Here is a 26,776-nt window from a genome sequence, read left to right as displayed (position 1 = left end):
ATTATTATTGACTGTTGCTCTAATTGATTAAGATTGACTACAAACGGCACAGTCCGCAAACGAGTGTCTTAATTGCGGCACAATGTGTTACTTTTCTGTACTAGACATTTCCCCGCTGATTCTGCCAAGATTGCGATCCCCCCATAGAGACAGTGGAAATCGTGCTCAAGCCATTTGGCTTTTGAAAAGTGTCATAGTTTTCCCACCGCTGGCCCGCGCCTCATTGAATTTCTTCAATTGACATTCATAACACTGAGCACGAATCAAATCACGTCATTACCCGCCGCGGGCCCTCGCAATGCTTTGTTTTAATTGAACAGTCAGATTCCCTGGTCCGCACCAGTTCTAAGGCAGATGCTAGGCGCCAACTGAGGCGACACGCCACACTGCTGGATGGGGGCTGGGGAGATCCATGGGAGGGGCCGATTGCACCACCGAAGTGGCCGCTGACACTATTCGCCATGCAGAAAAAAAAGAATAAAAAGCATCATATTGTAAGCCACAGTGTGGCGGTTTCTAGTATAGAATTACGGTACTTTTTTACCTATTTTTCTATCAAAGCAACACAAAAGTATAATTGAAAAAAAAAAATTTATAACCAACAAATAGGGTTAAGAAGTCAAATTTTTCTAATTACCCTAAAAAATTGGTTTATAAAAATAGTAACGATGGAAAATATTTACATAAACTATAATGTCTGCCAATGGAGTGTTTTTCTAGACACCAGTATAACAACCTTTGAGCCAAGTGCTTTTCTTTTTGCAGTGTAGGTATAAACATTATGCATTTTCTAATTTTCAACTGGCTACAAGTCAAAAAGTGTATTAAAAGCAAAGACAAGTCAAACTTCTCATTAGCTGATAATGAGGCCAATTTTCATTAACATTTTACTGACTGACATTGGGTAATTGTAAACACTAAACTGCTGAAGATGAACCATCAGCTTCGCTTTTTATTTAACAACTCTAATTAGCTGCATTTCGAAAGCTACTTTCGTCTGACCCCACGCTGCGTGAATTTGAACCACAACAGGGTACCATTGTCATTAGAAATGCTCAGTAAACAACCTGCTTAACACCAAAGGGTCAGTTACCGCAGCAACTGTGAAATGGCACACAGTCAGACAAGTTCGACAGGAATTAAAAAGTAGCTAAAATAGAACGCCTAACCCCAAGATACTCTTACAAGATCCACCGTTTGTTACATTTATTTGGTATTATACATATTTATTGTGTTTTTATGACACCACCATAGCCACCCGTTCAAATCAGCCTCATTTGATCTAATCCCATCTTGCTTTTCGATTAAATGTCATTCTTTAGAAAAGAGACATGAATGTAAAAAGAATAATGATGCCATGGTGCTGTTCTGTAGCAGAGCAAAATTGCGTTAAAAAAATCCTTGGGTGCCTCTTCTCAGTAACTCTGATCTTATGTGGAATTGATTGACTGACATTAATTTCACACTGTGACCATTGCAAAATCGTATTGACAGTGTCCTCCTTATTAATGTCACCCCTTTTCACATTCCTGTCAGTTTGCTTATTATGCTGGTTGTTTGTGTACATCATGCATCAATCGACACACATCTAATTGTGCCAGGCCAAGTTCTGTTTTTATCATCATTCAAGTTATTTGCTGTTTTTACTTTTAGGCTACTGATACGTTTACAGTTTAGTAGACACTCAAAATAGGGAGAGAAGACATCAAAGGATTTTACAAGTCGAGTCATTTTATATGTATAGCCCTTAATCACAAGGAGTCTCAAAGAGTTGCACAGACCACAGATTATTGCAAAACACAGAAAATTATTACACCATCCCCTGATCTAAAACCTACATGAGAGCAAGTAAAAACTCAAAAACCTCAAGATGAGGAAAATGAAGAAACCTTAAGAAAGGACCACATATGAGGTAATCCTCCTTTCAGGATGACCACTCGATTGAGTGACACAATTTTGTTTTTTTTAGATTTTTAAAACACTGTATTAATTTTACATTACATTTTTCAATTACTAATTCGTTGTTTGTAAATGTTAAGTTTGAGTAAAAAAGGTTAATCAAATGTATTGTTTTCTTTACACACACACATTATATATATATATATATATATATATATATATATATATATATATATATATATATATATATATATACACACACATATATATATATATACACACATATATATATATACACATATATATACATAGATATACATACACACACACATATATATATATATGTATGTATGTATGTATGTTTCTACTAAATAAAATAAGACTTGAAACAAGCAAATGGTCTTAATTAGCAGATGATACGTACTTCTGCTCATTAAAAAAGAAAAAATCTTATATCGGGAGAAAATATTATTTTAATAATCCAAAGGATCTACTGTCTGATAAATAAAATGTTTTGGTTGTTTTAAAGAGGTTTGTTTTCTTACTTTTGGTTAGAAAACATAAAAAAAAATCATTCCGTCACCAAACATTTTGAAAACTCAGACCAATGATTTTGAAATATGGGTTAAAATCAGAGTAACAAGTAAAAACCCATTAAATAGAGGAAGATTATCCCAAAAACTAAACATCATAGTTTAGTCAAAGGCAGGCACAACTAAGATTATTATAATGTATGTTTTAAAAAAGGTAATTAATTTATTAATAGTCATTTTTATATTCAAAGGGACAGTATGTCTTATTTGACCAATAGATGTTGCTGTACGGTGTAGTGCAACCGAAAACGAGTGCTAAAAATCACAAGAAAGAATACAATCTAAGGATTTTTAAAGTGATAAAAAAGCACTATTTTCCTTCTCATTTTCTCTTTGCCTAGCCTTTTTGAGGTTTTGGGTACCCGTAGGAGCATGGTAGTGGACAATTATGTCAACTCCCTTTGGGTGATGCATATGTTACGCAAAATAAATGCGTAACTTCTCTACCTTTAAGAATTGAAAAATGCACGATAGTTCATATACTTTGCTTAATATTTAAATCAATGAATTGTTTTAAATCAATGAGCTTTCTTTTAACACAAGGCTCCAAATAATATGCACTGTCCCTTTAAAGGCAAGTGATGTGAAATCAATACTGTGTATATCATAGCAAACAAACACTTGAAGCAGAAATACCAGAACAGTAAGTACAAGTACACTAATACAGTCCATCTGTGGAAGACTCAATAAAAAGGCACTTACAGTATAAGACGGTTCTGTTACAATCAATAGATGGCAGTCAGTCACTGTTTCCATTAAAAGAAAAATGCTTTCAGGACAATTGATCCGTTATATAAATGCCCCCGAATCCTGAGAAAACTCCAATACAACCCTCTACAAATCAGCCACTGTTTACAATTGTTGCACACACATACTATATTTTCATGATTATAAGGCCCACATAAAAATATGACATTTTATTCAAAATGAGCAGCACGTCTTGTGTGCACAGTAAAGGACACTATGAGAATGTTAAAGGGTGAAGTGTGGGTGTTCATGGTTATATGAAAGAACCAGTTTGTGTGTTATGCAGAACATCTACTTTATTCCACGCATCACTATCAAACCGTGTCTCTCTCCACAGACAATTGGCATTTTGTTTTTTGGTGGTGCTGTATTTCCCAGCACCGGTGTCACAATTGTAGCAGCACTTTTCCATGGTATATTTCACATCGGCATGCTGTCTTCTTTTAACATGAGAGTGTGTGTGTGAATGCGTAGGTGTGAAGCACATTGTAAAGCGCTTTGGGAGGTCTTCATTGACTTGAAAAGCGCTATATAAATGCAGACCACTTACCATTTACATTTCACTTATATACTGTGAAAGTTTTAATGACACAGTGAGATTGCAAAAATATGCAATGTAACCGATTTCTTCACCCTGAGTAGTCGCGGGATCCAAAACACATGATCAAGAGAACTTGAAGCATCTCTGAAAATAGCGTCGGGTGGGCGGGGGACAGTACCAACTGACAATGGTGCTGATCGCCAACACATCTCGCTAATGGCACCTCATCTGTGCAGGGCTTCACAGCCGATGTGAAAAAACAAGTGAAGCAAATGAACTCCGAGTTTGCCTTCATTCCAGGCGAATTATAGATGATTGGGCTAACGGGTCTACTGGCACTGTTGTTCATCATTTTAGAGGAGCCGCACAGCACAGAAATAGACTCCAAAAGTGAACCTGCCACGTTTGATGGACATTTGGCGCAGCTGTACGGAGGATGACGACTTCGAGGGGTTGGATTGATGACCAGTGAATTAAAGCTTTGTTCCTGCTCTATTTTTGTGCATTCTTAATATGTGTTTACCATGCCCTAGCCTATTGCTGAATGATGAGTAAAACACTTTTAGTAGTACTCTGTCATCTGTGAGATGTGTCCTTCAAAGTTGAAAATTAAATATTGTTTCTATTAGGTATGTATGTATGAATTCCGAACTGAGTTTAACAATCTCTTAAACTTTTTTTTCACTATCTTACTTTTATCAGAGCTGTTCGGGGCGGAAAACACTAGGTTTGAGGTTTAAGAGCTAGGAGAGTGCTTGACAGTGACCCATGGAGTTTCATTTGTTTTTTTATTTGTAAGTGTAGCATTAAAACAGTGAAAATAGTAAGAGGTCTTCTTCATTTAAAATCCAAACGTCCAAACCACAAGAAAGATGGAAATAGTAAGAAGAGTTTATTCAGGCGTGTCTAAGCAATTAATGTACTTACATGAATCATCATGAATAACCAGACTCAGGCTGCAATCATGACTTAAAGCCAGGGGATGGTGACATAGAGTACCAAGTTCCAAAATCATTACAGCTCCTTTAACTAGACCACAATCAAACTCAGTTTTGCTCCTGATCTACTTTTAAATATGCACTCTTGTATATTTGTTTGTGCGCGCTGTTGCTGTAAGGCAGACGGTGTATTGCTCCCCCTATTTTTGTAAACAAGCCCAACTAAATACTTTTGTGTGTGTGCTGTTGTTGTAAGGCGGACAGACTATTGCTCCCACTCTATATTTACATGCAAACACCTGTATACTTGTAAGTTGTAAGGCGGTCGTAGTTAAAGTGTGGGCCTGTTGATTGTATATAAAAAAATAACAATTTTCTAAACATTACGTTAGAATTTTTTTTGCTTATTCATCATGATAGTCTTTAGTCTTTCAATGTCTTTATTACATATTTTGACCCTGGAGTGCCATGTCTAATCTTATGCATACTGTGTTTTACAACATTGATATCAATGACAATAAAGACAATTCTATTGTATTATTTTCTGTTCATTTCTATTCTATTCTATTCTATTCTATTCTGTTGTATTCTATTCTATTCTATTATAAAGCACATGCACTATTTTCAGGTGTGCCATATGTGTGGTAAATAAAGCATTGGGTGAGAGTGCGACTTTTAGAACGGTGTGCCTCTTGAAAATATGGTGAGATATTTCCCTGCTGTTCAAGCCCCCAAACTGAAAAAAATAAACAAAATATTTATTGAATCACATAATTAATTTTAAAGGCTGCATTAACCCAGGTAAAATGCCACAATTACAATATGAAGTGTTGAGGTTGCTGCCTATATTAATTTAACACGACATATTTCTTAGCGCCAGAGTTAGGTTCCAGGCAAAGTGGGGCCACATCGCATCAAAAATTACACTTTTCTCAAACATATATGCTCTTCTACACAAAGTAAGATCTGAAGATGTGAAACAACAGTGTTGAGAATTAATAAGAAAATACTTTAATCAAAATAGTTAAAAGTCTCTTTCTCTCTGTCTCTCTCTTTTTCCGTCCCTCCCTAGCCGTCTCTCTCTCTGTCCGTCTCGGTCTTTCTCTTTCTGTCTCTCTCTTTCTCTTTCTTTCTCTCTCTTTCATTTTCTCCCACTCTCTGTCTCTGTTAGTTCATTTATGTTTTTTTTTTATCTTAGTCTATTTCTCTCTCTTTGCCTCTGTCCCTGTTTTTCTCTCTCTATCACCATAGCTCACTCTTTCTCTGTCTCTCTGTCTGTCGATGTCTTTCCCATTTTGTCCCTCTCTTTCTGTCTCTGTCACCATCTCTCTTTTTGTCTCTTCGTCTATTTTGCTTCATCTCATGCTTCAAACAAGAGCAGGCAGCCAAGCACGTTGACTTTCAAAAATCAGTTTTAAACGAACTTTAGAGAGACTGGCCTTTTGTGAGCTGTTTTTGTTTTTATGTTTCACGCACTGTAATTGTGGCAGCATTTGCGAGTGAATTGTTCCCAATTTTGAGCCCTGCCTAACTAATTAGAACAGAGCTAGCATACATAACAAACTCTTGTGGGCCACACTGACTTTGAACTTTCGTATTAGGTCAGGGAGTGACACAGAAAGCAAAACGCCCCTGGGCCACGAGTTTGAGATCCCTAATGTACAGTATTTAAGCCCCACAGGAAAAGCCCCATATGCTGTAAAAGTAACATTCCTCATGCAAGATTTTGCCTCTTACCGGATTTGTTCATCGGTTACAGTGAAGGCCTTACAGAGCGGCTGGGAGGTATTTAGCCAGATTGCTGGGTTCTTCTCAGCTGCAGCTGATGTCTGTCCTGTAATAGGACCAGTGCTCATGTGTAAAGCACTAGCGATGGCTGACAACAGAGTGTCATCACCTGAGTTTAGACCAACACCTGCAAAGGCAAAAAAGTCCAAAGTCAAGGTCAAAATCACATTTTGAAGTTTATGTTTATCTCTTACTCTGTAGGACTTTGGGCAAGTCCATTGTGCGAAGAACTTCCTCTGAGACATCTGACGATCGCAAGCCTTTCAACCTCCTCTCCCAAAAGAGCTGCAAAAACAACTAGACAGTGTTGACTAGTGGTGGAAAAAAACACCCACGCTGAAAAAGTAAGACATTTTGTAATTAATTTCTGTACCTTTTACAACACAACATACATTAAACTCAATTACTGTTTGATTACACAATGTACAATGTCAGAAAAAAAATAGTGTAAGCCTTCCCAAAGGAAGGAGAAATAATTCAGTTTCTATAATTCTGCCTATCTTCATTTACAAATACATAAAGAGAATTTGGGGATTTGAAAATGTTTTCATAGTAGCATTTAAGAGCACAATTTTTATGTCGAAAGTGGTTCTTCGGGGAAACAAAAGAAACTGCGCACCAAAGCAACTGTTAATGCATGTATTTAGCACAAATTGTCATGATGACTGATGTGAATCACCCGTGCCCGCTCATTTGGCGCCAACTGCCGCGGGTTCTGATTGGCTCCCTGTCAGTATTTGAACCGAGTCCTGTCAATCCGCTGTTGTCAGTCCGTCTGCGAATCTACGTGTATACTAGGAAGCCTTTTTTGACGCTGACACACGCCTGTCCTGTTTTTTGCTCCTGTTTGTCTCCCGATATGACCCCGACTTACTACCCGTTTTTTTTACCCCGACCACGTCTGCTCTCCCATCCGGGCTTACAACTCGCTTCCGTCTCCGACCACGTCTTGCTCTCTCAGTCCCGGCTACCGACCAGTATTTCCCCCCCTGACACCGCCATTACTCGCTACGGAAGATCCACTTCCGTGTGATCACAATCCGAGTACAAGAGCGACTTGCCTCTCGCGCCCAGCAAACACCGGATCGTGGGCGCAGCCCTTTCTCTCTTTTTCAATAAAATTTGAGGTAAATGTCATGCAAGTGGGTCCTGTTTCCGTTCTGGTCCTGACACAAATGCACCAAAAATAACCAAGGAACAATCAATATTGTCAATATCAATAATTAGCACTGCCTGATTATTTATTTTTGTTGTTGTTGTTTTATTGCAGTTTTCATATAAAATGGGTTTTTCAAAACTTGCTATAACTGGAGTAGTAAACTACAGAAGATTCAAGGCGTGTGGAAGCACGTTATTTGGGTATCCTTATCCATCTGATGTCAAGTAGAGTGAAAAATTTCTGAATTAAATCACCAAGCTAAATACCACAAAATGTATTGTCAACGATGAAATGTACACTTCTCCAATCTTTAGGTAAAATATTTATACATATTGGGTCCAAATATGAATGGGAGCGCTACTTGGGTCAATTCATTCGATGTTCGAAGTTGTTCTATACAGATAACCAAAACGTTAAATGCAACACTGAAAAAAACTTGAATGTTGAATTTACTCATATATACTGGACTGTCTCAGAAAATTAGAATATTGTGATAAAGTTCTTTATTTTCTGTAATGCAATTAAAAAAACAAAAATGTCATACATTCTGGATTCATTACACATCAACTGAACTATTTCAAGCCTTTTATTATTTGAATAATGCTGAATTTGGCTTACAGCTTAAGAAAACTCAAAAATCCTATCTTAAAATATTAGAATATCATGAAAAAGTATACAAGTAGGCTATTCAACTAATCACCTGAATCATCTAATTAACTCGAAACACCTTGCGAGGGTTTCCTGAGCCTTAAAAACACTCAGCTTGGTTCAGTAAACTAAATCACTGCTGATCTGACTGCTGTCCAGAGGACCATCATTGATACCCTCCATCAGGAGGGTAAGACACAAAAAGAAATTTCTCAAAGAGCAGGCTGTTCACAGAGTGCAGTTTCAAAGCATATCCACAAAAAGTCTGTTGGAAGGGAAAATGTGGCCGGAAACGCTGCACAACCAAGAGAATGACCGCAGCCTTAACAAAATTGTGAAGAAGAGCCGCTTCCAGAATTTGAGGGAGCTTCAAAGACAGTGGGCTGAAGCTGGAGTCCAGGTATCAAAAGCCACAGTTCACAGACGTGTCCGGGAAATGGGCTACAATAGCCGTATTCCCATGGTCAAGCCACTTCTGAACTCAAGACAACGGAAGAAGCGTCTGACTTGGGCTATGGAGAAGAAGCACTGGACAGTTGCAGAGTGGTCCAAAGTCCTCTTTTCAGACGAAAGCAAGTTTTGCATTTCATTTGGAAGTCAAGGCGCCAGAGTCTGGAGAAAGGCTGGAGAAGAGCAAAATCCAAGTTGCTTGAAATCCAGTGTGAAGTTCCCACAGTCAGCAATGGTTTGGGGAGCCATGTCAGCTGCTGGTGTTGGTCCACTGTGTTTCATCAAGTCCAGAGTAAATGCAACTGTGTACCAAGAGATTTTAGAGCACTACATGCTTCCATCTGCTGAAAAGCTCTATGGAGATGAGTATTTCATTTTCCAGCATGATCTGGCACCTGCCCACAGTGCCAAAACCACCAGTAACTGGTGCACTGACCATGGCATCACTGTCCTTGATTGGCCTGCTAATTCCCCTGACCTGAACCCCATCGAGAATTTGTGGGGTATAGTTAAGAAGAAGATGAAAGACACCAGACCTACAAATGCAAATGAGCTGAAGGCCGCTATCGAAGCATCCTGGGCATCAATAACACCTCAGCAATGCCACAGGCTGATTGCCTCCATGCCACGCCGGATTGATGCAGTAATCCGTGCAAAAGGATTCCCAACCAAGTACTGAGTGCATCAATGGACATTTTCAAATGTTTGATTTAGTTTTGCTGTTATAAAATTATTTATTTTACTTGGTCTGAGGAAGTATTCTAATATTTTGAGATAGTATTTTTGAGTTTTTTTCAGCTGTAAGCCAAATTCAGCAATATTCAAATAATAAAAGGCTTGAAATAGTTCAGTTGATGTGTAATGAATCCAGAATGTATGACATTTTTGTTTTTTTAATTGCATTACAGAAAATAAAGAACTTTATCACAATATTCTAATTTTCTGAGACAGTCCAGTATATATATATATATATATATATATATATATATATATATATATATATATATATATATATATATATATATATATATATATATATGTATATATATATATATATATATATATATATATATATATATATATATATATATTTGTCAAATAGTTGCAGAAAATATAATACTGATATCCAGTTATATATTGTTGTGTTCCGCAGGGTTCATTACTTGGCCTCCTTCTTTTCAGCATTTACATGCCTCCATTAGGTGATATGATTTGCAAGTATAATATCAGTTTCCATCGCTACGCAGATGACACTCAACTATATCTTCCGATGGAGGAATCTGCTAAACTAAACTGTGGAAATTTGGAGGCCTGCCTCATTGAGATAAAAGAATGGATGTCACTCAACTTCTTGCACCTTAACTCTGAAAAGACCGAAATGTTAGTTATTGGTCCGTCTAAATGCCGTGACTTGTTCTCAAAAACTGCTCTAAACATTGACAAATGTAAGATCACCCAGAGTGACTCAGTCAGAAATTTAGGTGTCACATTTGACCCCAATCTGTCCTTCCAAACACACGTTAGGAATATTACTAGAACAGCTTTTTTCCATCTTCGCAACATTGCTAAAATTCGCCCTATGCTGTCTCAGTCGGATGTGGAGATTATAATTCATGAGTTTGTTACCTCCCGTCTTGATTACTGTAATGCACTACTCTCCGGTCTCCCGAAGTCCAAAATTAAGAGCCTTCAGCTGGTACAAAATGCTGCAGCGAGGCTTTTTACTGAGACAAGAAAGTTTGATAGGATTACCCCGATTTTAGCTATCCTGCATTGGCTCCCTGTTAGCTTAAGATGTGATTTTAAGGTTCTGTTGGTAGTATACAAAATCATGCATGGACTTGCTCCTTCATATCTTTCAGATTTAATTTCCCCCTATGTTCCGGTCCAGAGCCTTCGCTCTGAAAATGCTGGTCTACTAGTGATCCAAAGAGCCAAGAAGAGATCCGCAGGTTCGAGAGCTTTCTCCATTTGGGCCACGGTGCGGTGTAATGGCCTACCCCCTGAGATTCGATCTGCAACCTCAGTGGAAATGTTTAAATCTAAGTTTAAAACACACTTCTATTCTATAACATATGAATGACCTATATTTTATGCTGACAATATCTGTGTATTATTTGCCCTCATGTAGGTTTTAGATCAGGGGATGGTGTAATAATCGCCTGTGGTTTGCAATAATCTGTGGTCTGTGCAGCCATTTGAGACTCTTTGTGATTAAGGGCTATACAAATAAACATGACTTTACCTGGCACTACAAAAACAGTAATCCATTGTAAAACACAGTTCAGACAGGTTCTCACTGCTTTACAGATTTAAATTATGCATCTTGTTCTGCATTCTCTTTGGTTAAACAGTTTGTGAGAGAGTAATATTATTTGTTAACCACCCCAAAATATTTACAGGTACTGTATAGAGCACTTTTATTTGATGAAAAAATGTCATTGTACAATAATTGTAAAAAAAAAAGTTATTTTTAGATGGTATCTCCCTGCAAATAACTACGGATTACTGTACCCAAAATATCAATTGTTAAATGATTTCATGCAAACAACAACATCAATAAATGTTTTAAGAAAATGTATGATCTACCTAAAAAACAATGCGGATTCAAAGAATTGTTGCTCATGCGGACACTCAATGGACAAAAAAAAAAAAAAACTTTCATAAATTTTAGAACAACTACTATGTACTGATATCCCTTAAAAAGTTGATATTTGAATGCAGGGGTAATCATGTAAGGAAATAAGTGATTAATATGGTTCCGTACAAGAAGTGAAATGTTCTATCAGTCTGGACACGTGCCTGCAAATTATCTCTGCTTCTGGTTCGAGGGCAAAGTGGCTAGCAGTACACTTTTTTAAGAGAAAACCTTAAATATTAGCAGTAGATGGGAAAAACACATTTTTATGCAAGTGTGCCCACACATTCATTACTTGAACTGAAATACTAGACGGTATTAAGTATCTATTATTGATGTTATAAAAATCTAAGGTTGATTTTTAAAGCATGGATATAGTCCTACAGTTTTTAAGGGGATGAATAAGATGATTTTTAATGGATGTAGCGTGCCAATCCTTAGAATCTAGACTCAGACCTTAACTTTTCAAAAAGGTATACAGCACTTCATACCAAATTACAGAGACGGTAAGGGAACCCACATGCATTTTTACCTGTCTTGGCTGCTCAGTTGCTCTCTGCAGGTCCGTCTTTACTTTGTTTCCCGGGTGACTTGTAACCTTGGTAACAGGCTGTTTAAAGATGGATGCCGTCTGTCTGATGGGGAGAGTGGTGTTCAGGTCAGGTTTGCCTCCCTAGAGAGAACAAGGCAATGGAGATCTTCCTTTGAGTCTTCAATACTTGCATTTTTACCTTATATTCCAGACTACAAGACAAACCGGATTATAAGGCATACATGTTTTCATATATATATTGCACACCGGACTTAAAGGCGTATGGAATTAAAACTACAGTAAGGGCTATTGCTCCACATTTTATTCACTTCTGGTATGTACCGTATAAGGGCACTGATGAATCAGTCAAAAATGTCACTGACTTATATCGCAAAAATATTTATGCACAAGAAACTTAACCCAGGTCGTGGCAATGAAATCGCCAAAACCCAACCACTACATTACTAGTGCTACAGATGACACGCGAAAAAGCATTAGACTTTATCCCATTATCACTTTTTTTTACTCAAGGTGCCACAAACGAATGTTAGAGAATAGACAAACCAGAAAGGCGTCCTGAAAGATATAGATAAACGAAAAAAAGCATGACAAGGTAGAGAACTCTTTAGTGTATCTGCTGGTGACTGACACTTTGCGTTTATTTATATATTTCAGGAAGAAATTTCATTTTTCTCTATTCATTGTACTCTCTTTTGGCACTGAGTAAAAATAGTGTGATGATGAGATCAAATGATTTTTCACATGTCTATATATGGTAGTCTAATAGTTTAGTGTGAGCGCTCTCACCACCGCGATCAGGTTTCGGTTTCCGTTGCATACAAAATTTTACGATTTTAATCAGCGATGTGTTTCGATTGATTAATCATTGCACAAATAAAATAAAACTTCCCGTAGTATTGCGCACATATAAATACTGTATGCATTTGCAGTCTTATCCACCGTATTTTGCCATATATAAGACACACTGGGTTATAAATTGCACTTTCAAATTTCTGGCCAATCTGGAGTTTTTAGGTGCACCCTATAGCTGGGAAAATATGGGACTTTTATCTGTAAGTGTGTTTGGTTTTAAGAATCCACTCCAGATTTATTTACTGTGCGTTTAACAGGAAACAACTTAGTTTCTAAAAGCATTCCAGTTAGATTATAAAACAGCAGCTGCAACACTGTAGTTGCTAAATGTGGGTCACAGAAACTTGTAAGGGAGTGATCATATGGCAATCAGTTTAAAATGCAAATGTTCAACCAACATCAATTAAAATAGGTAATGAATTTGGAGCAAAAAGTATTTTATGAATAAATTGTGGTGTAAAATACTACAGCAACAATTTGCAGCAGAAACAAGAAAAAAATAGAATATTTTTATTAAAGAGTAATGGACACATTATTTTCAAACAGTCAAATATTGTTTTGTTCTATTTATTGTTCGTACCCAGAAGTTGTTGGTAGTTTTTATCGATATAGAATTAATCGGCCACAAATATAGTAGTTCAAGTCCTTTTTCCATGCCAACAATCCAGCCTAAAAAGGAAAACATATTGACCAGGCACTAGTCTAAATGGGATTTCTAAGACTGCTGGAGAAAATAACTAGATGGCCCAAAGCCAGTGATGGAGTAGTACTAAAAATAACTAGACTGAGCTACATGCAACATACTTCAGGTGTAGATGAGGAATGCTTACACAAGTTCTTCTTCAAGTATATCGATGCAAAATGGCCGTGTTTTAGGTTCGATAGCCACCCGTCTTGGTTTAACTATGTCTGTCAAAAACTTGGATTAATTATATATTTTTCTTTATTATTACAATCAACAGGCAAAAGGTTTTTCAAATTGCACAAGTCTAATAAAGTTGCAAATTTGACCTGTTTGTGCTACGTTCCGTTATTCTATTTAAGTTCAGTAACATTCTTATTTCCGATTCATAGTCTTCAAATCCATTGTTGATCCTGTTTTGTCCTTGTACACATGTTTATATTGGGGTGCACACAGTGAGAGAAAAAAAAAGAACAGAAGGGTTTAAAAGCTCACATTAGAATGTACACCTTAGTGAAAGTTTTGTTTATACTTGGTAACTGTAACAAGCCATTTTTTAAAAACTGGTGCCCAAACTCTATACCACGACTGACACAAAGTTACTAAATATAGAAAGAAGGACAACTTACAGTCATCCAAACAAGCATAAGGCCGAATCAACAAACGCATTGAGCCATCAGGGAATAAAATGTTAACCATCTCACCTTAAAGTACTGTTAGGTTTGTTTGCTGTCTCAATTTGTTTACACATAAAACATGTTTTGTCACAATATACACTGTCCAACTTGGTTGGTGTTTCATGTTTTATTTGCTCATTAAGGAAACACGCCACAAAAAGTCACAGTCCTTGTATTTAATGCAGGCCACAAGCATAGTTAAATAGTAAGGGTTAGAGTGGCACTCCGGTAAGTTACGCTCTTGGCTAGGGGTCGGGAACCTATGGGTCGCAAGCCATAAATGGCTCTTTTCATGTGTACATATGGCTCGGTGATAAAATGCTCCTTGTGCAAATTTCCTCTACCGCATGCCAATTCTGATGAGCTTATTGTCGAGTTTGATGCGTGCATAGCCGAAGGTGTTCTGATAATGCAAATTATTTGTTCCAGTATATAAAGTATATAAACTTCAAGCCTCAAGCATTTTTTCAGTAACAGGGTTATCCAACTGATTACTTTTTTCGCCGTTGCAACACAGTTACCGTTAATGACAGTCTAAAGTGGTGCGGCTCTTTGGCTGCAAAACGCAAACGGAGACGTGTCCCCGCAGACCTAACAATGTTTTCAGCTGTGCTGTTTTTCGCCCTACTTCGAGTTCGTTTCGTCACGTTATTTCAAAATGCCATGCAGTTAAATAGCGTTTACAAATATAGTATTTACTAATGCGCCGAAAAAAAAGCGAATTGGTGAATGCGGCGGCGACCAATTTGTTGTTTGCATACGAAACGACTCTATTAGCCATTTTCCTTTGAGATGCTATTTTTCGCTTGTGATTGCTTGAAATGCATTTTTTTAATAAATATTTTAATTTGTTTCCTGTCTTTTTCAGTGTTAACGTTTGAGTATGAATTTTGCTTTATTTTTCCCTTTTTTACTTATTTATAATAATACAAAATACAGTGGAACCTCGGTAGTTCGCGGTATACGTTTTTTTAAGCATTTTTGAAGGGGCGCCGCTACTTCGCAGATTTTCAGTTTTCGCGGGTGGTCCTGGTCCCCATTAACCGCGAAAACCGAGGGATTACTGTACATGGTAATAGATGGATTAAACAGCAAAAAAACTTGAAGGGACATTTGGGAGCCGAAATAACCAGCTTTTTTTAGTGAGGGAAAAAGCCAGTTGTCTTAAAAGAGTCGGAATTCCCATCTCTCCAACATTTAATGAAATAATATGCTCTATAAAGATAAATAAAGTTAAGTTTAACTTACTTTTGGAAATTGAGCTCCAAGAGTTCGGCTACTTCTTCTTCCGTGGTAGCAAGTGGCCGAAAAAAAGCAATCCAACCATTTTCTCAACCGCATCAAGCTTTCTTATTTCACTTTCATTTCAAAAGAAACGGCTTGCTTCTTCTTTACACTAAACACCAACCATATTGAATGGATGCACGAGATATTGAACAATAAAATGTCAAAGTTCTTAGCGCGCTAGAGATACGGTATAAAATGTTTACACACGGACTAGGAAGAGGAAGCAGATTTCTTCTTCAGGGTTGATGCTGGGTGACCTCTCACAGCGCCACACGCCGGTAGCGGTGGAAAAAAGCATTACACTACTGTCCTGTACTCTGAAAAAGGTGCACACAATACAAAATCGAACTTACAGCAATGTCCGAATATTTTTCCACATCCCGAAAAAAATGTTCATATCTACTGTTTTTCATAACTCGAATGGTCGTAAGTAGGGGAGCGTCTGCATCACTAAACTGTTGTTAGCGAGTCAGTTTTGACATGGCGTCTGAGTCAGTCCGGACCCCAAAGAAAAGAGGAATATCACTAAATATAGTTAAAACAACATTCTAACAAAGATTGTATGCATCCATAACCATATATACTTATCTTAATCTTAGGGCCTCTAAAACACATTGTTTATGACACTTAATATCCATGAAACGGGTCACTGGAAACCCTAACACAACATAAGGGTTTGGAATAGATTTGGACCACATTAACTAGATAAACAGAATGACAATTTTGGACTTCATTTTGTTGACGTTAGATGTGTTAAATGCAACCAAGATTTTGGACTCAATAATGTCCAAAACAGTAGTACACACACCAGATGTAGCTCAGAACCCAAAGTTTACCTTTGCCAGGCTGAGTTGGTCCTGTCGAAGTTTCTGTTTGTTCTTTTGCAATTTGCCAGGCATCATCTTCCCCGTCCGAAAGTCGAAACATGCCAAGTCCACTTTGTTTCCAAGATAACGGGATAATTGCGGTTTACTCCTGAACTTCTTCCCCGTAGGACTAAAATGATGATGACATATGATGGGAGACAGAAAAAAATAATTGCATTCAAAGCACAATATAAAACAGTGTCACACCAACTGACAACAGGGAACAAAACATCCACATCTTCATTCACATTCACAACACTTATGTCTTTATCTAGACCTGCAGGGGTCAGAACGACAATCAGTAAACAAAAAGGCTGTACTTGGCCAAGACACACCACAGGAAATGGTGCCCCTACGACCCTAGTGGTTAAGGGAAACAACATCCCACCAATGCACATTAGTAACTGTTGTTGTTTAATGGTTATTTGAGTTACTTTCCCTTAGGTTTAGATCCATCTTAAACCTAGAGATGTCTGAGACGAGCCCACCTGATTTTGGATGTTAAGCTACTTGGGAATTGAATTTCATTTGTGGTTATTTGTAATAGCAGTAATTAGTAATTTATTTGTTTTATTTAACTTGAAGCAATGTATACTCTTCGTTTAACACCTTGTGTTTCTGGTCTTGTTTTTTCTGGGTACGAACAAAAGGTTTTCAACTTGATAAATCCTGATAACTACTATTTATCATCTGTTACTCAACTGTACACAGTCCATTACTATTACCTCTTCTACTTTAACCAGTAACCCCTTTATCACCACCTCAAACTTCAATAAAAAACAGATAAGGGAATGACCAAAACTCTTGAAAGTTGGAGTGTAAACTGAGGACAAAATCAAATAAACAAAAACAAACAACTTGTTATTTGTCAGTTCCTGAAAATGTATTTTATTTATGCTACTCAAAAATTTAAAGATTTTTTATTAGAAGTTTAGCTGAATACAATTGACGTCTGGTTGTATTTGCATTGATTGATAAGCAGAATTGCTACAGCTCAGACACATGTATTGCATACATTACAGTCATACCTACATATATGAGCACCTCTGTACACAAACTTTGATATACGAGATTTATTTGGAACAAAAGTCTTGCTCCACATACAAAATCCAAGTCACATGCAATCCCAGATGCTTCCACTAGAGACTGCTAGAGACTGCTCACTGGTTGTGCTTTAGCGTTTTTTAATGACACTTGCCAATTACCAATTCTGAAACATTTTAAAGGGGAGGTAGAGGCAAGTCTCTTTGCATATGTTCTTTTTAAAAAGACCCTTAACAAGTGAAAGTGTTGCATGTACAGCTAAAAGGGCAAAATAAATTGACGGATAAATACTGAAACAGGCACAGAAAAACTAAAATTGTGCTTTAAAAATGTTAATACAGTCATTATAAGTTACAGAAACTTTAATTTTAGGTGTACAGTAAGTGCTTAGGTATCGTCGAGTCTTGTCTCCATCACACATCCCACACAGCATCCCCCTCCCCCGCTCACTACTACTCCACGACACACACACATCCATTAATATAATCGGATCTATCTTATTACTGTTATGTTTAATTGCTATTTGGGTGTGTTTTTAATGATCAGGAAGATTTGTTTTATAGCTATTTAGGGTTAACTTTGATGCTTTTGGGAATGGTCCAATTAGTTTTCAATATTTCATATCAGGAAAATGTGCTCGTTACACCAGCAGTTAGAGCTATGATCATGATCCTGAAACGAATCAAGCTGGCATGAAGAAGTATCACTGTATTTCAAATTTAAGGTGATCATTCTTGGATAGTTGTCTCACTGCTGATTCTGAAAAATACAATATCATTAATAGATGAAGACACTTCAAGCCTCAAGCATTTTAATATTTGACGCCATGTTTAGGAACCAGGTCACATTGGCAATGGGGCAAAGGAGACATGATCGGCTCGATAAACCTTCTACAGTTTTGGACATTTTAAATGCCAAATCTTTGCTAAAGTTAAGACACTGTTTTGTTTCAGCACATTCTTGTGCTTCATACAGCGCCATCTCCCATCTCATGAAAACGACTCCAACAGTGGACAATCAGTTACAAAATTGGGAACCTTCACTTTAAAAATATTTGCTCATAATCGTAATGCATTTGGCATTTTTAAAGTGAAGTAATTTGAATCAGGCAATTATAAAGACATACAAAGATGTCAAACATTAGGAATAAAGACCGAAAAAAACATCAATCCCTGTTCTTGAACGCAACGCGAGTCCAGCGTAAACGTAACTGGCAACTCTACGTGCCCGTGCGAGGCTATTTTTCCGTCAGCGGAGTGTTTCACTTGCGTTTGAGAATCATCTCCATCAAAATAACTATTTAAAAACAAAAGGCATCACTAGTGCATCAAAAGTAAGATATAGTTGTTCAATGTTCCCTCTAAGCTCCGCGCGTGCGCAATCGCGCACTGCCCGCACATTCTCAGCGCACAAGAAAATCGAGCCAGCGCACAAGAAAATCTAGCCAGCTCACAAAAATGAGGGCTCAAAGTTGCTAATTAAGAAGCGAATTAAGTCAAAGTTAAGGTGCATGAAGGTAAAAATACACGGGTTCCACTGACACTGTGTTCTAAATGCGGTATTTTGAAGTCAAGGTCCAAGTAGAACGTAGTTGAGTAAAGTCAGTTTTTCGAGAACCGGCTTCTTCGGCTCGGCTCAGTAAAAGGAACCGGCTCTTTCGGGTCCTAAACGGCTCTTCAGGTTGTTTTTGCTTCTTTCATCCCAACATGACCAAATATTATGTAAAATTATGCACAAAATGACTTAAAGGAAGGGGGGAATAGAACAAAAAAGAAAAAATACCACAATGAAAAAGTAGTGAAAAGCTGAGAAAAAAAGAAACAAAAGGAAGAGAAAAAAGTAACAGCTAGGAAAAAATAAACACAATGAGATTTTTTTTAAAGGAATTTTAAAAAAAAGAAAAAAACACGGAAAAATAAGAAAAAGTTTGTGTTGCATTCAAATAATTTCCAATTATATCAAGTGAATCTTGCCAACATTGTACTTCCACTAAAGAATGTGATTAAGTACAGTTCTGTATCTTGCAACCGACTAAATAAGCCCCCAAAAATGTTAGTATTATGCGACAAAATATATCAGGAAAAAAAAGAAATGGATATCTTGTGAAAAATAATTTTGCATTGCCGGAAACTAAAATGTAACTTCATGTCAAGTTTTGGACATGTTTGATAATGATTTAGTGGCCACACTTTGGATTGCTGTTGCTCACTGTTGTTTCAAGCGTTGCTCACCGACTTTGTGTGAACGCTCAGACCCGTGTAAAAATAGAGGGAACATTGGTTGTATTATTATACAGTAAAGTGTGAAAGAGGATGAAATCCAAAGATAGAAGCAGAAGAATACCCTCGTATAAGCCAAGTGCTAAAATAGTGTACTTAAGCACTCAAGTCTGACTTTTCTAACATACCTTTAGGCACAAAAATATTTAAGCAGTGACGCAAGTTATTATTTTTTATTTTAGCTGTTGGTAAAAACATGTGAGCTGTACATTTGTAGGTTTCACATCAACAATGGCTTTGGAAATAAACAGTAGTTCTTTTAAGTGGACGTCACTATCATAGAAATATTTTACAAGTAACACTTAGCTGTGAGACGCAATTTGATGTCACAAATTGTTGGGTTTTACGAGCACATGCAGTTTGATTTCACTCCATTTTTCTGGGTTCTTCCCTTTCAAAATAAATGTTGGGCAATAGGCATATATGGCACTTTAGTTACATCTTTGTGTCAAGAGAGCATGGATCCAGTATAGGGGTGGTTGATGACGACAATACTAGATTGCTAAGGACTTGAACAAGCTCATGACTTTATAACGACTGCAACATTGTTTATGTATTTTTATTTATTGAGGACGATATTTTTCTACAAGGTTTCCAACTTTCCAGTTTATTCATTTATCCATTAACTTGAGTTTGAGTCCCATATTGCTTTTCACTTTATTTCGTCTTTGATTGAACATATCTAAGACAGAGCGCCTCCGTAAGACAAATGGGCATTGTGCTTGCACACACTGTGCACGCAAACCCATAACACTTTCACACTTATTCCATCATTTTATAAGAATTGAGTAAACATTGAAACATTACCACGTCTTCGCTAGTTTTAGAAAAACAACTGAGGATGAAATCTTGATTGTATTTAACTGCTGGTTGACACACACGCGCTCTAAATAATACACAATGTATCCTTAAAACCTTAGGCTTACAGACTTTCACGTTAGTCTGGGCTAATAAAAAGTGGGTGAAAAAAATTAATATCTGCATATCTAGTGGTAAGTAAATTTAACCAAAATAAGGGGTGTTAGGTATGGTCGTTGGATCTGATACGCAGCATAATATCGGTTCCTGACATGCCTCTTTTATGAGTATTGAAGAGAATTGGGTCACAGTATCAGGATGGTAAAGTTTCATGTGTTTTTGCTGCGTTAACATGTCAAAAAGTGACTTAAACTGGGAAAGGATTGAACCAGCAGCGCTCCTTGTTTTGGGCTGAAGTAAAGTAATAAAACAACCATGCTTCAAAAAATTTTTTATTGGATTGGAGGCCAAAGAACTTGAGTGGCAAGATGTTGGCTTCGGTCATCTTATCTTTTTCTTGGCCTAAATCTACAAAACGACGTTCTTAGATGTAATCTTAAAATAATGCGTATTCCATGAACTGTGGCTAAAATTGTCTGCTCTTCCAGTGAGTCATCCATCTGACTGATTTCCTGACTGAAACTGATGAGTCATATTACAAACCAAACTGAAAGTAAAGCCAAGACTAAGCTTGTGGTGTCCTTTGGGTTGCAGACTGAGGAAGTGACGAAGCGCAACTTCTTGTAACGCTAAACTCAGCCTGAATACCAGGAAGTGAGCGTGGAGGTTATTCGTTGTTTGACTTTGACCGTGACCTTGTCGTTGGTTGATAACACTAATTTGTGAATGCATTGTGTGAGTAAAGCTTCAAAATGTATCGTTAAAGGATAGTTTGTTTACAATTATCTTTATTTTACCAAAAATTTGAATAGAGAGAGGACCGATACCAGGTCATCAGTGTTTTTAGCGCCTCCATATTCTATTATTTTCAAGTTGAAAAAAAACCTAGATCTGATCTCATCTCATCTCATTAGCTGCACCCTTATCCTCAGTAGGGTCGCGGGGGTGCTTGAGCCCATCCCAGCAATCATCAGGCAGGAGACACCCTGAACTGGTTGCCAGCCAATCGCAGGGCACACAGAGACAGACAACCATTCACTCGCTCATTCACACCTAGGGACAATTTGGACCAGCCAATCCACCTGAAATGCATGTCTTTGGAATGTGGGAGGAAACCGGAGTGCCCGGAGGAAACCCACGCAAGCATGGGGAGAACATACAAACTCCGCACAGGAAGTCCGGTAGCTGGATTTGAACCCAAACAGGAGGTTCCCAAGACCTTAGAACTGTGCCGCACACGCGCTAACCACTGCGCCGCCGTGCTGCCCCAAAAAACTACATATACATATATATACATATATACATATATATACATATATATATATATATATATATATATATATATATATATATATATATATATATATATATATATATATATATATACAAATAATAAGCAAAAATCTATGCATTATCATACAAACGTGCATTTTTAAACACTTGTGAATAACGCTCACCCCTAATTTTTGCTTTGAAATCTGTAAAAGATTTTGTTTCACTTTCCTCAAACTTTTCGGTAGGATGCAACGGGAATCGACCTGGGTTGCAGCGGCGAGGGAACCAGATTCTACCTACTGGACCACCAAGTGGTCTAGATGATGTAGGATAAGGCAGTAGATTTGAGCTTATTATCAAACAATTTAAAATCATAGTACCAGAGAGAAATGTTAGTTTTGTTGTGCACTTCACAAGTTACAAGGACATTTAATTGTCTTCTATTCTTCTGCTCTAGTCTATTCTATTCTAAGCATAGTGAAATTAGCATTTGTCTCTGGTACCCAGACCAAAGATAGTGTTATGATGAGATAAAACACAATGCCTTTTCATTTGTCATCCATATCACTGGTGGTCCAGTGGTTAAAGTTTGGCATTTTCACCGCCGTGAACTCGGTTTGAATCCTGTTACAACCAATGTTTTGCAATAATACTGTAAAACGTTGTGTACAATGTAAATACAATACTTTTGAGTCTAAAAATGTACACTTATTTGACATAACACAAGGCTCACCTAGAGAGAGCCGACATAATCGTCTGCCATCTTGCTGCTCCAGGTACCCCAAAGAACCAAAAAACTTGTGAAAGGCTGGGCCAAAAAATAATAAGTAAAGAAATATATAGCCAGCAATTTGAATGGTGGGAGCATGGGGACAAAAGTGGCAAAAAAATCAACATATTTTCATGAGCAGTGTTTTTTTTTTACATTTTATATTTGTTATCATTATATTTTTAACATTTCTATTTGGTACGCACATGTAGCCTGCGGGCTGAATTTGGCCAACCCCTGCTTTAGGTAATAATGGAAGTTGTTTTATCTTACGTTATGAATCCGAGGAAAAATTGTGCTTTTTGGTCACTTTGAGTCTCTGTAGTCTTTATTTTTTTGTGTGCTTTTTAGCACTCATTTTAAGTTGGTGTACACAATACAGCAACATCTAGTGGTCAAATATGAATAAGTGTTCCTTTAAGGTAGATGTTCTAAAGATGGTAGTATCAGTATAAGCTGTGTTCTCGTAGCATTTTTAACCTAAGATTATTGGAAAGGTGGATAGTATTATTGAAATGTTATCTTCATTATTGAGCGACACCTAATGGTATCTAAAAACGTAATTCATTAAAAAAATATTTAAATAAAAGAAAACATACATGAGCTGACATAACATTTGTACAATCTTCTTAAATACTCATACTTAATACAAATTTGTTTTTATTTTACATAACACGAGCCTCACCTAGAGGGGGCTGACATATGTCTGCTATCTTGCTGCCACAGGTACCCTCAAAAAAAAAAAAAAAAAAAAAAAACTTGTGAATGGCTGGGCAAAAAAAATGAAAAGAAAATTGCTGCTTTTGGTCACTTTGTGTGTTCGTAGTTCATATTCTTCTGTGTGTTTTGTTGCACTTGTTTTCAGCTGCACTACACAATTCGGCAACACCTAGTGGTCAAATATTTCACAGTGTCCCTTCAAAAATCAGAAATCTGAAATGACTGAAGTGTTAAATTGTCACTAAATAATTAATATACATCCATCCATTAATGGTATCGGTGTGTGGTATCTGTCCCGATAAATACTAAGGATTAGATATTAATGTCAATCCAAAATGTTGTATTGACCATCCGTACCTGCAATAGTTAGTCTGTTTCATTTGTTTTGAGTTCAACTCTGAAATTTCACAAACTTAAATACACAATAATGATTTGCAACATCAAATTTTCCTGGATATGACAAAAATTGTTTGTCAGAAAGAGTCACTATTTCCACTTGTGAACAAGGATAAAAAATTTGGGGAGGTAACTGTCAACTTATACGTTTTCCCTGTATTTTATACGCTTTTAAACATTTTAAATTGTGTACACTGTATGACAATTTTTGTACGGGATTTTTTTATTATTATAATGCCACTTATAATAAGCAACACTAAATTTACTGCAAGTGGTGAAAGAACTAAGAAAGATGCTGAAATAATATTTTTTGTATTTTATAAAAGTTTGTAAATAGAATAATCTTGTTTAAACACATGATCTCCGTTTTTATTCTACATGGCCTGTCCTGCTGTGGGTTAAAAATCTAGTATTTCATCAGTAGTATTTTTGTAATATTTTCGAAGTAAAGTAAAGAAAAGAGCTAAACAACCTGTTTTTTTGCTTGGTCAATAAATGTGTTTACACAAATAGTCTTTGTTTTAATTCTCCATAGGCTGTCTTGCTGTGAGGAAACAGATGCCATATTATGTCAGTAAGGATTTTTTTTATCGCTTAACCTCCTAAGACCTGGCGTCCAGCTACGTGGACATAAATGCACATTAAACAAGAAGCTCGGTTCTTATAAGGTTCATAAGGGGAATAGCAATTTATAATAAAGGGAGCAATTGGCTGAGGTTGACAGCTATATTCGCAGTAATAGTCAGTTTCATTTGCCTTGAGTATGACTTTAAAGTTGCCCTACCGTAAATGTATACATTTACAACATAACATCTTCAATGATAATAGGAATGTAGTTTGTGAGAAAAAGTCATTCACGGACAATTGACTTTTGTGGACAAGGGTAAATTATTGGGGAAAAATGCCTATAGTCGGGAGTGACGCATATTGAAGTCATCCAATTACGTCATGAAATACGTATAACGTATACGTACAGTAAACGATCCCGAAGGAATAAACGTGTTGATTTATTGGAAAGCAAGTTGAAATAAGTTTCAAGAAATTTCGAAACTGATTGTCACACGACTATTACTATTTGTCGTCCATGACTGAGACATTACCAGTTAGTAAAAGCACAAGCGATCAAGATCCAACACGTTGTTAATGGCTGATCAACTGACCAACAGTTCAAGCAGGGGCAGTGTACCTGTAGTAATAAACGTCGCTTTTCCCGGCGCTCAAGCCGGACTTCCTGATCACTTCTTCCTTCTTCCAGCCGGGCGGCAGCGCCGGGCAGTCTGATCTCCTCTTCTCCATCAAGGCGGTCTTATTGATCACGGAGGTTTAAGGATCCCTCCAAGTTGAAATGATCTTTCTGTGGCCCTCCAGCCAAACTAGGGGAGGCGAACCTAGCAGAACAAGCACCGACGTCACAGATGTTACGTTAGTGCCGGCTCGCCCTCGCCTCCGCCCTGGCTTGTTTTTGTGTTTCGTGAAATAAAGTGCTACGCGTGGACTTGAGCTGCGAATAAAACAGATCTTTCTTCTTCCTCTAATATTCTTTACTTTAGCCGCCGCAATTATAAGTCAAGATTGAGCAGGGTCCAAGCTTGGCTAACGGCGGCCAGTGAGTCTGTGACGTCAATCTTGCCCGATCGCTCTCAGAGATCCTCTATTAATGGAGATGCAGTGCTTCGAGAAATAGTTAAATCGGGTGCTGTTTGATGGGACAGTAGTGTGTTGCTCATTTGAGTGCTATTCTTCAAAGAAAATATTGAATGTTTTTTAAGTCCATTACGTTAAAAAATATCATCCTTGATGAATATTTTGAAATACGGCAAGTGCAAAAACCAACACTCGGCCGACAACCAAATAGACCCCTTTCAAGCCTACATCATCACCGGATCGCCACAGGATGCGTGGGCATGGTTTACCCAAAACAGCGGGAGTGTCAGTATGAGTTTGAATAGAGCGAAAGATTTGTACGTTGAATTGCATTCTAAGAGTCACAGTTTACAAAAACAGCATGCCCAGCTGTTGTGCCCAAATGGAAATTTTGAGGAACATCATTCTTTTGCAATTCCCAGAGGAGACAGGCCTTTTCAAAAGCAAAATAGGAGCCTGTGGCTGCAAGACCTTAAAAGAACTGATTGGACCAAGGTCATTATTAGGGATGTCCATGTTTCCAGTGCCCATTTCATATCTAATAAGTCAAGTCAAGTCATTTTTATTTGTATAGCCCTTAATCACAAAGAGTCTCAAAGAGCTGCACAGGTTATTACACAGACTATTTTTCCAGACTATTATTACATCATCCCCTGATCTGGAACCAACATGAGGGCAAGGAAAAACTCAAAAACCTACACATGGGGAAAATGAAGAAACCTTGAGAAGGGACCGTACGTGTGGCATCCCCTTTTCAGGATTACCAGACAGCAAAGGATGTTTCAATCACAAATAATACAGAGATATTGTCCACGAAAAGTATAGGTTAATCATATGCTTTCGAGTAGAAGTGTGTTTTAAGCTTAGATTAAAACATTTCCACCGAGGTTGCAGATCGGATATCAGGAGAAATGTTATCGTGGCTATCTGGTTTGGATTTACTTGAATGCCAAATTCCTTAGTACTGGAAGTGCAAGTAGGATACATGTTTGCTACCAATGTCTACTATAGACGGTAAGTTTGGTAGTACTCGTGCTAGTAGATCATTAATAATGATAATTAATAATAATAAACATAACAATAATAATATTATTTCTATTTGTATTAATATATTTCGTTATATATATATATATATATATATATATATATATATATATATATATATATATATATATATATATATATAGATATATATATATATATATATATATATATATATATATATATATATATATAATTATTATTGTATTGTTAAACGTGATAATCATTAACTGTTGTTATCATTATTATTATTGATACCACCAACACTACTGATGTATCATGTATTTGGTTAGGGTGGGTGCAAGCCAAGTAAATTCTTCTGAAGTTTAACTTTTGTATGAACTAAGCTACTGTAAATATAAACTGGTCATC

The 26,776-nt window shown here is 37.1% G+C and overlaps 1 protein-coding gene across 4 annotated transcripts in view; it reads right to left on the bottom strand.

Annotated features, from left to right (window-relative positions):
- The window catches only part of mbd2 (methyl-CpG binding domain protein 2), a 71,242-nt gene extending 45,880 nt beyond the window's left edge, over nucleotides 1-25,362 (bottom strand). For 3 of the 4 annotated variants that reach the window (XM_088355607.1, XM_088355605.1, XM_088355606.1), the window contains exons 1-5: nucleotides 24,906-25,362; nucleotides 16,289-16,448; nucleotides 11,934-12,074; nucleotides 6,701-6,791; nucleotides 6,456-6,633 (exon numbers count right to left, since the gene is read on the bottom strand). In XM_088355607.1, the coding sequence (XP_088211733.1) occupies nucleotides 6,456-6,633; nucleotides 6,701-6,791; nucleotides 11,934-12,074; nucleotides 16,289-16,448; nucleotides 24,906-25,015 (680 nt within the window). In that variant the 5' untranslated portion in view covers nucleotides 25,016-25,362. Of the gene's footprint in view, nucleotides 1-6,455; nucleotides 6,634-6,700; nucleotides 6,792-11,933; nucleotides 12,075-16,288; nucleotides 16,449-24,503; nucleotides 24,622-24,905 lie in introns of those variants that run through there. The other variant, XM_088355608.1, reaches the window with a different exon arrangement.
- Nucleotides 25,363-26,776: the final 1,414 nt, after the last annotated feature.

Source organism: Urocampus carinirostris, chromosome 16 (genome assembly GCF_059441175.1).
Source record: "Urocampus carinirostris isolate Australia breed hairy pipefish chromosome 16, RoL_Ucar_1.0, whole genome shotgun sequence".
Lineage (NCBI taxonomy): Eukaryota > Metazoa > Chordata > Actinopteri > Syngnathiformes > Syngnathidae > Urocampus > Urocampus carinirostris.
This window is presented reverse-complemented; position numbering and strand designations above follow the sequence as displayed.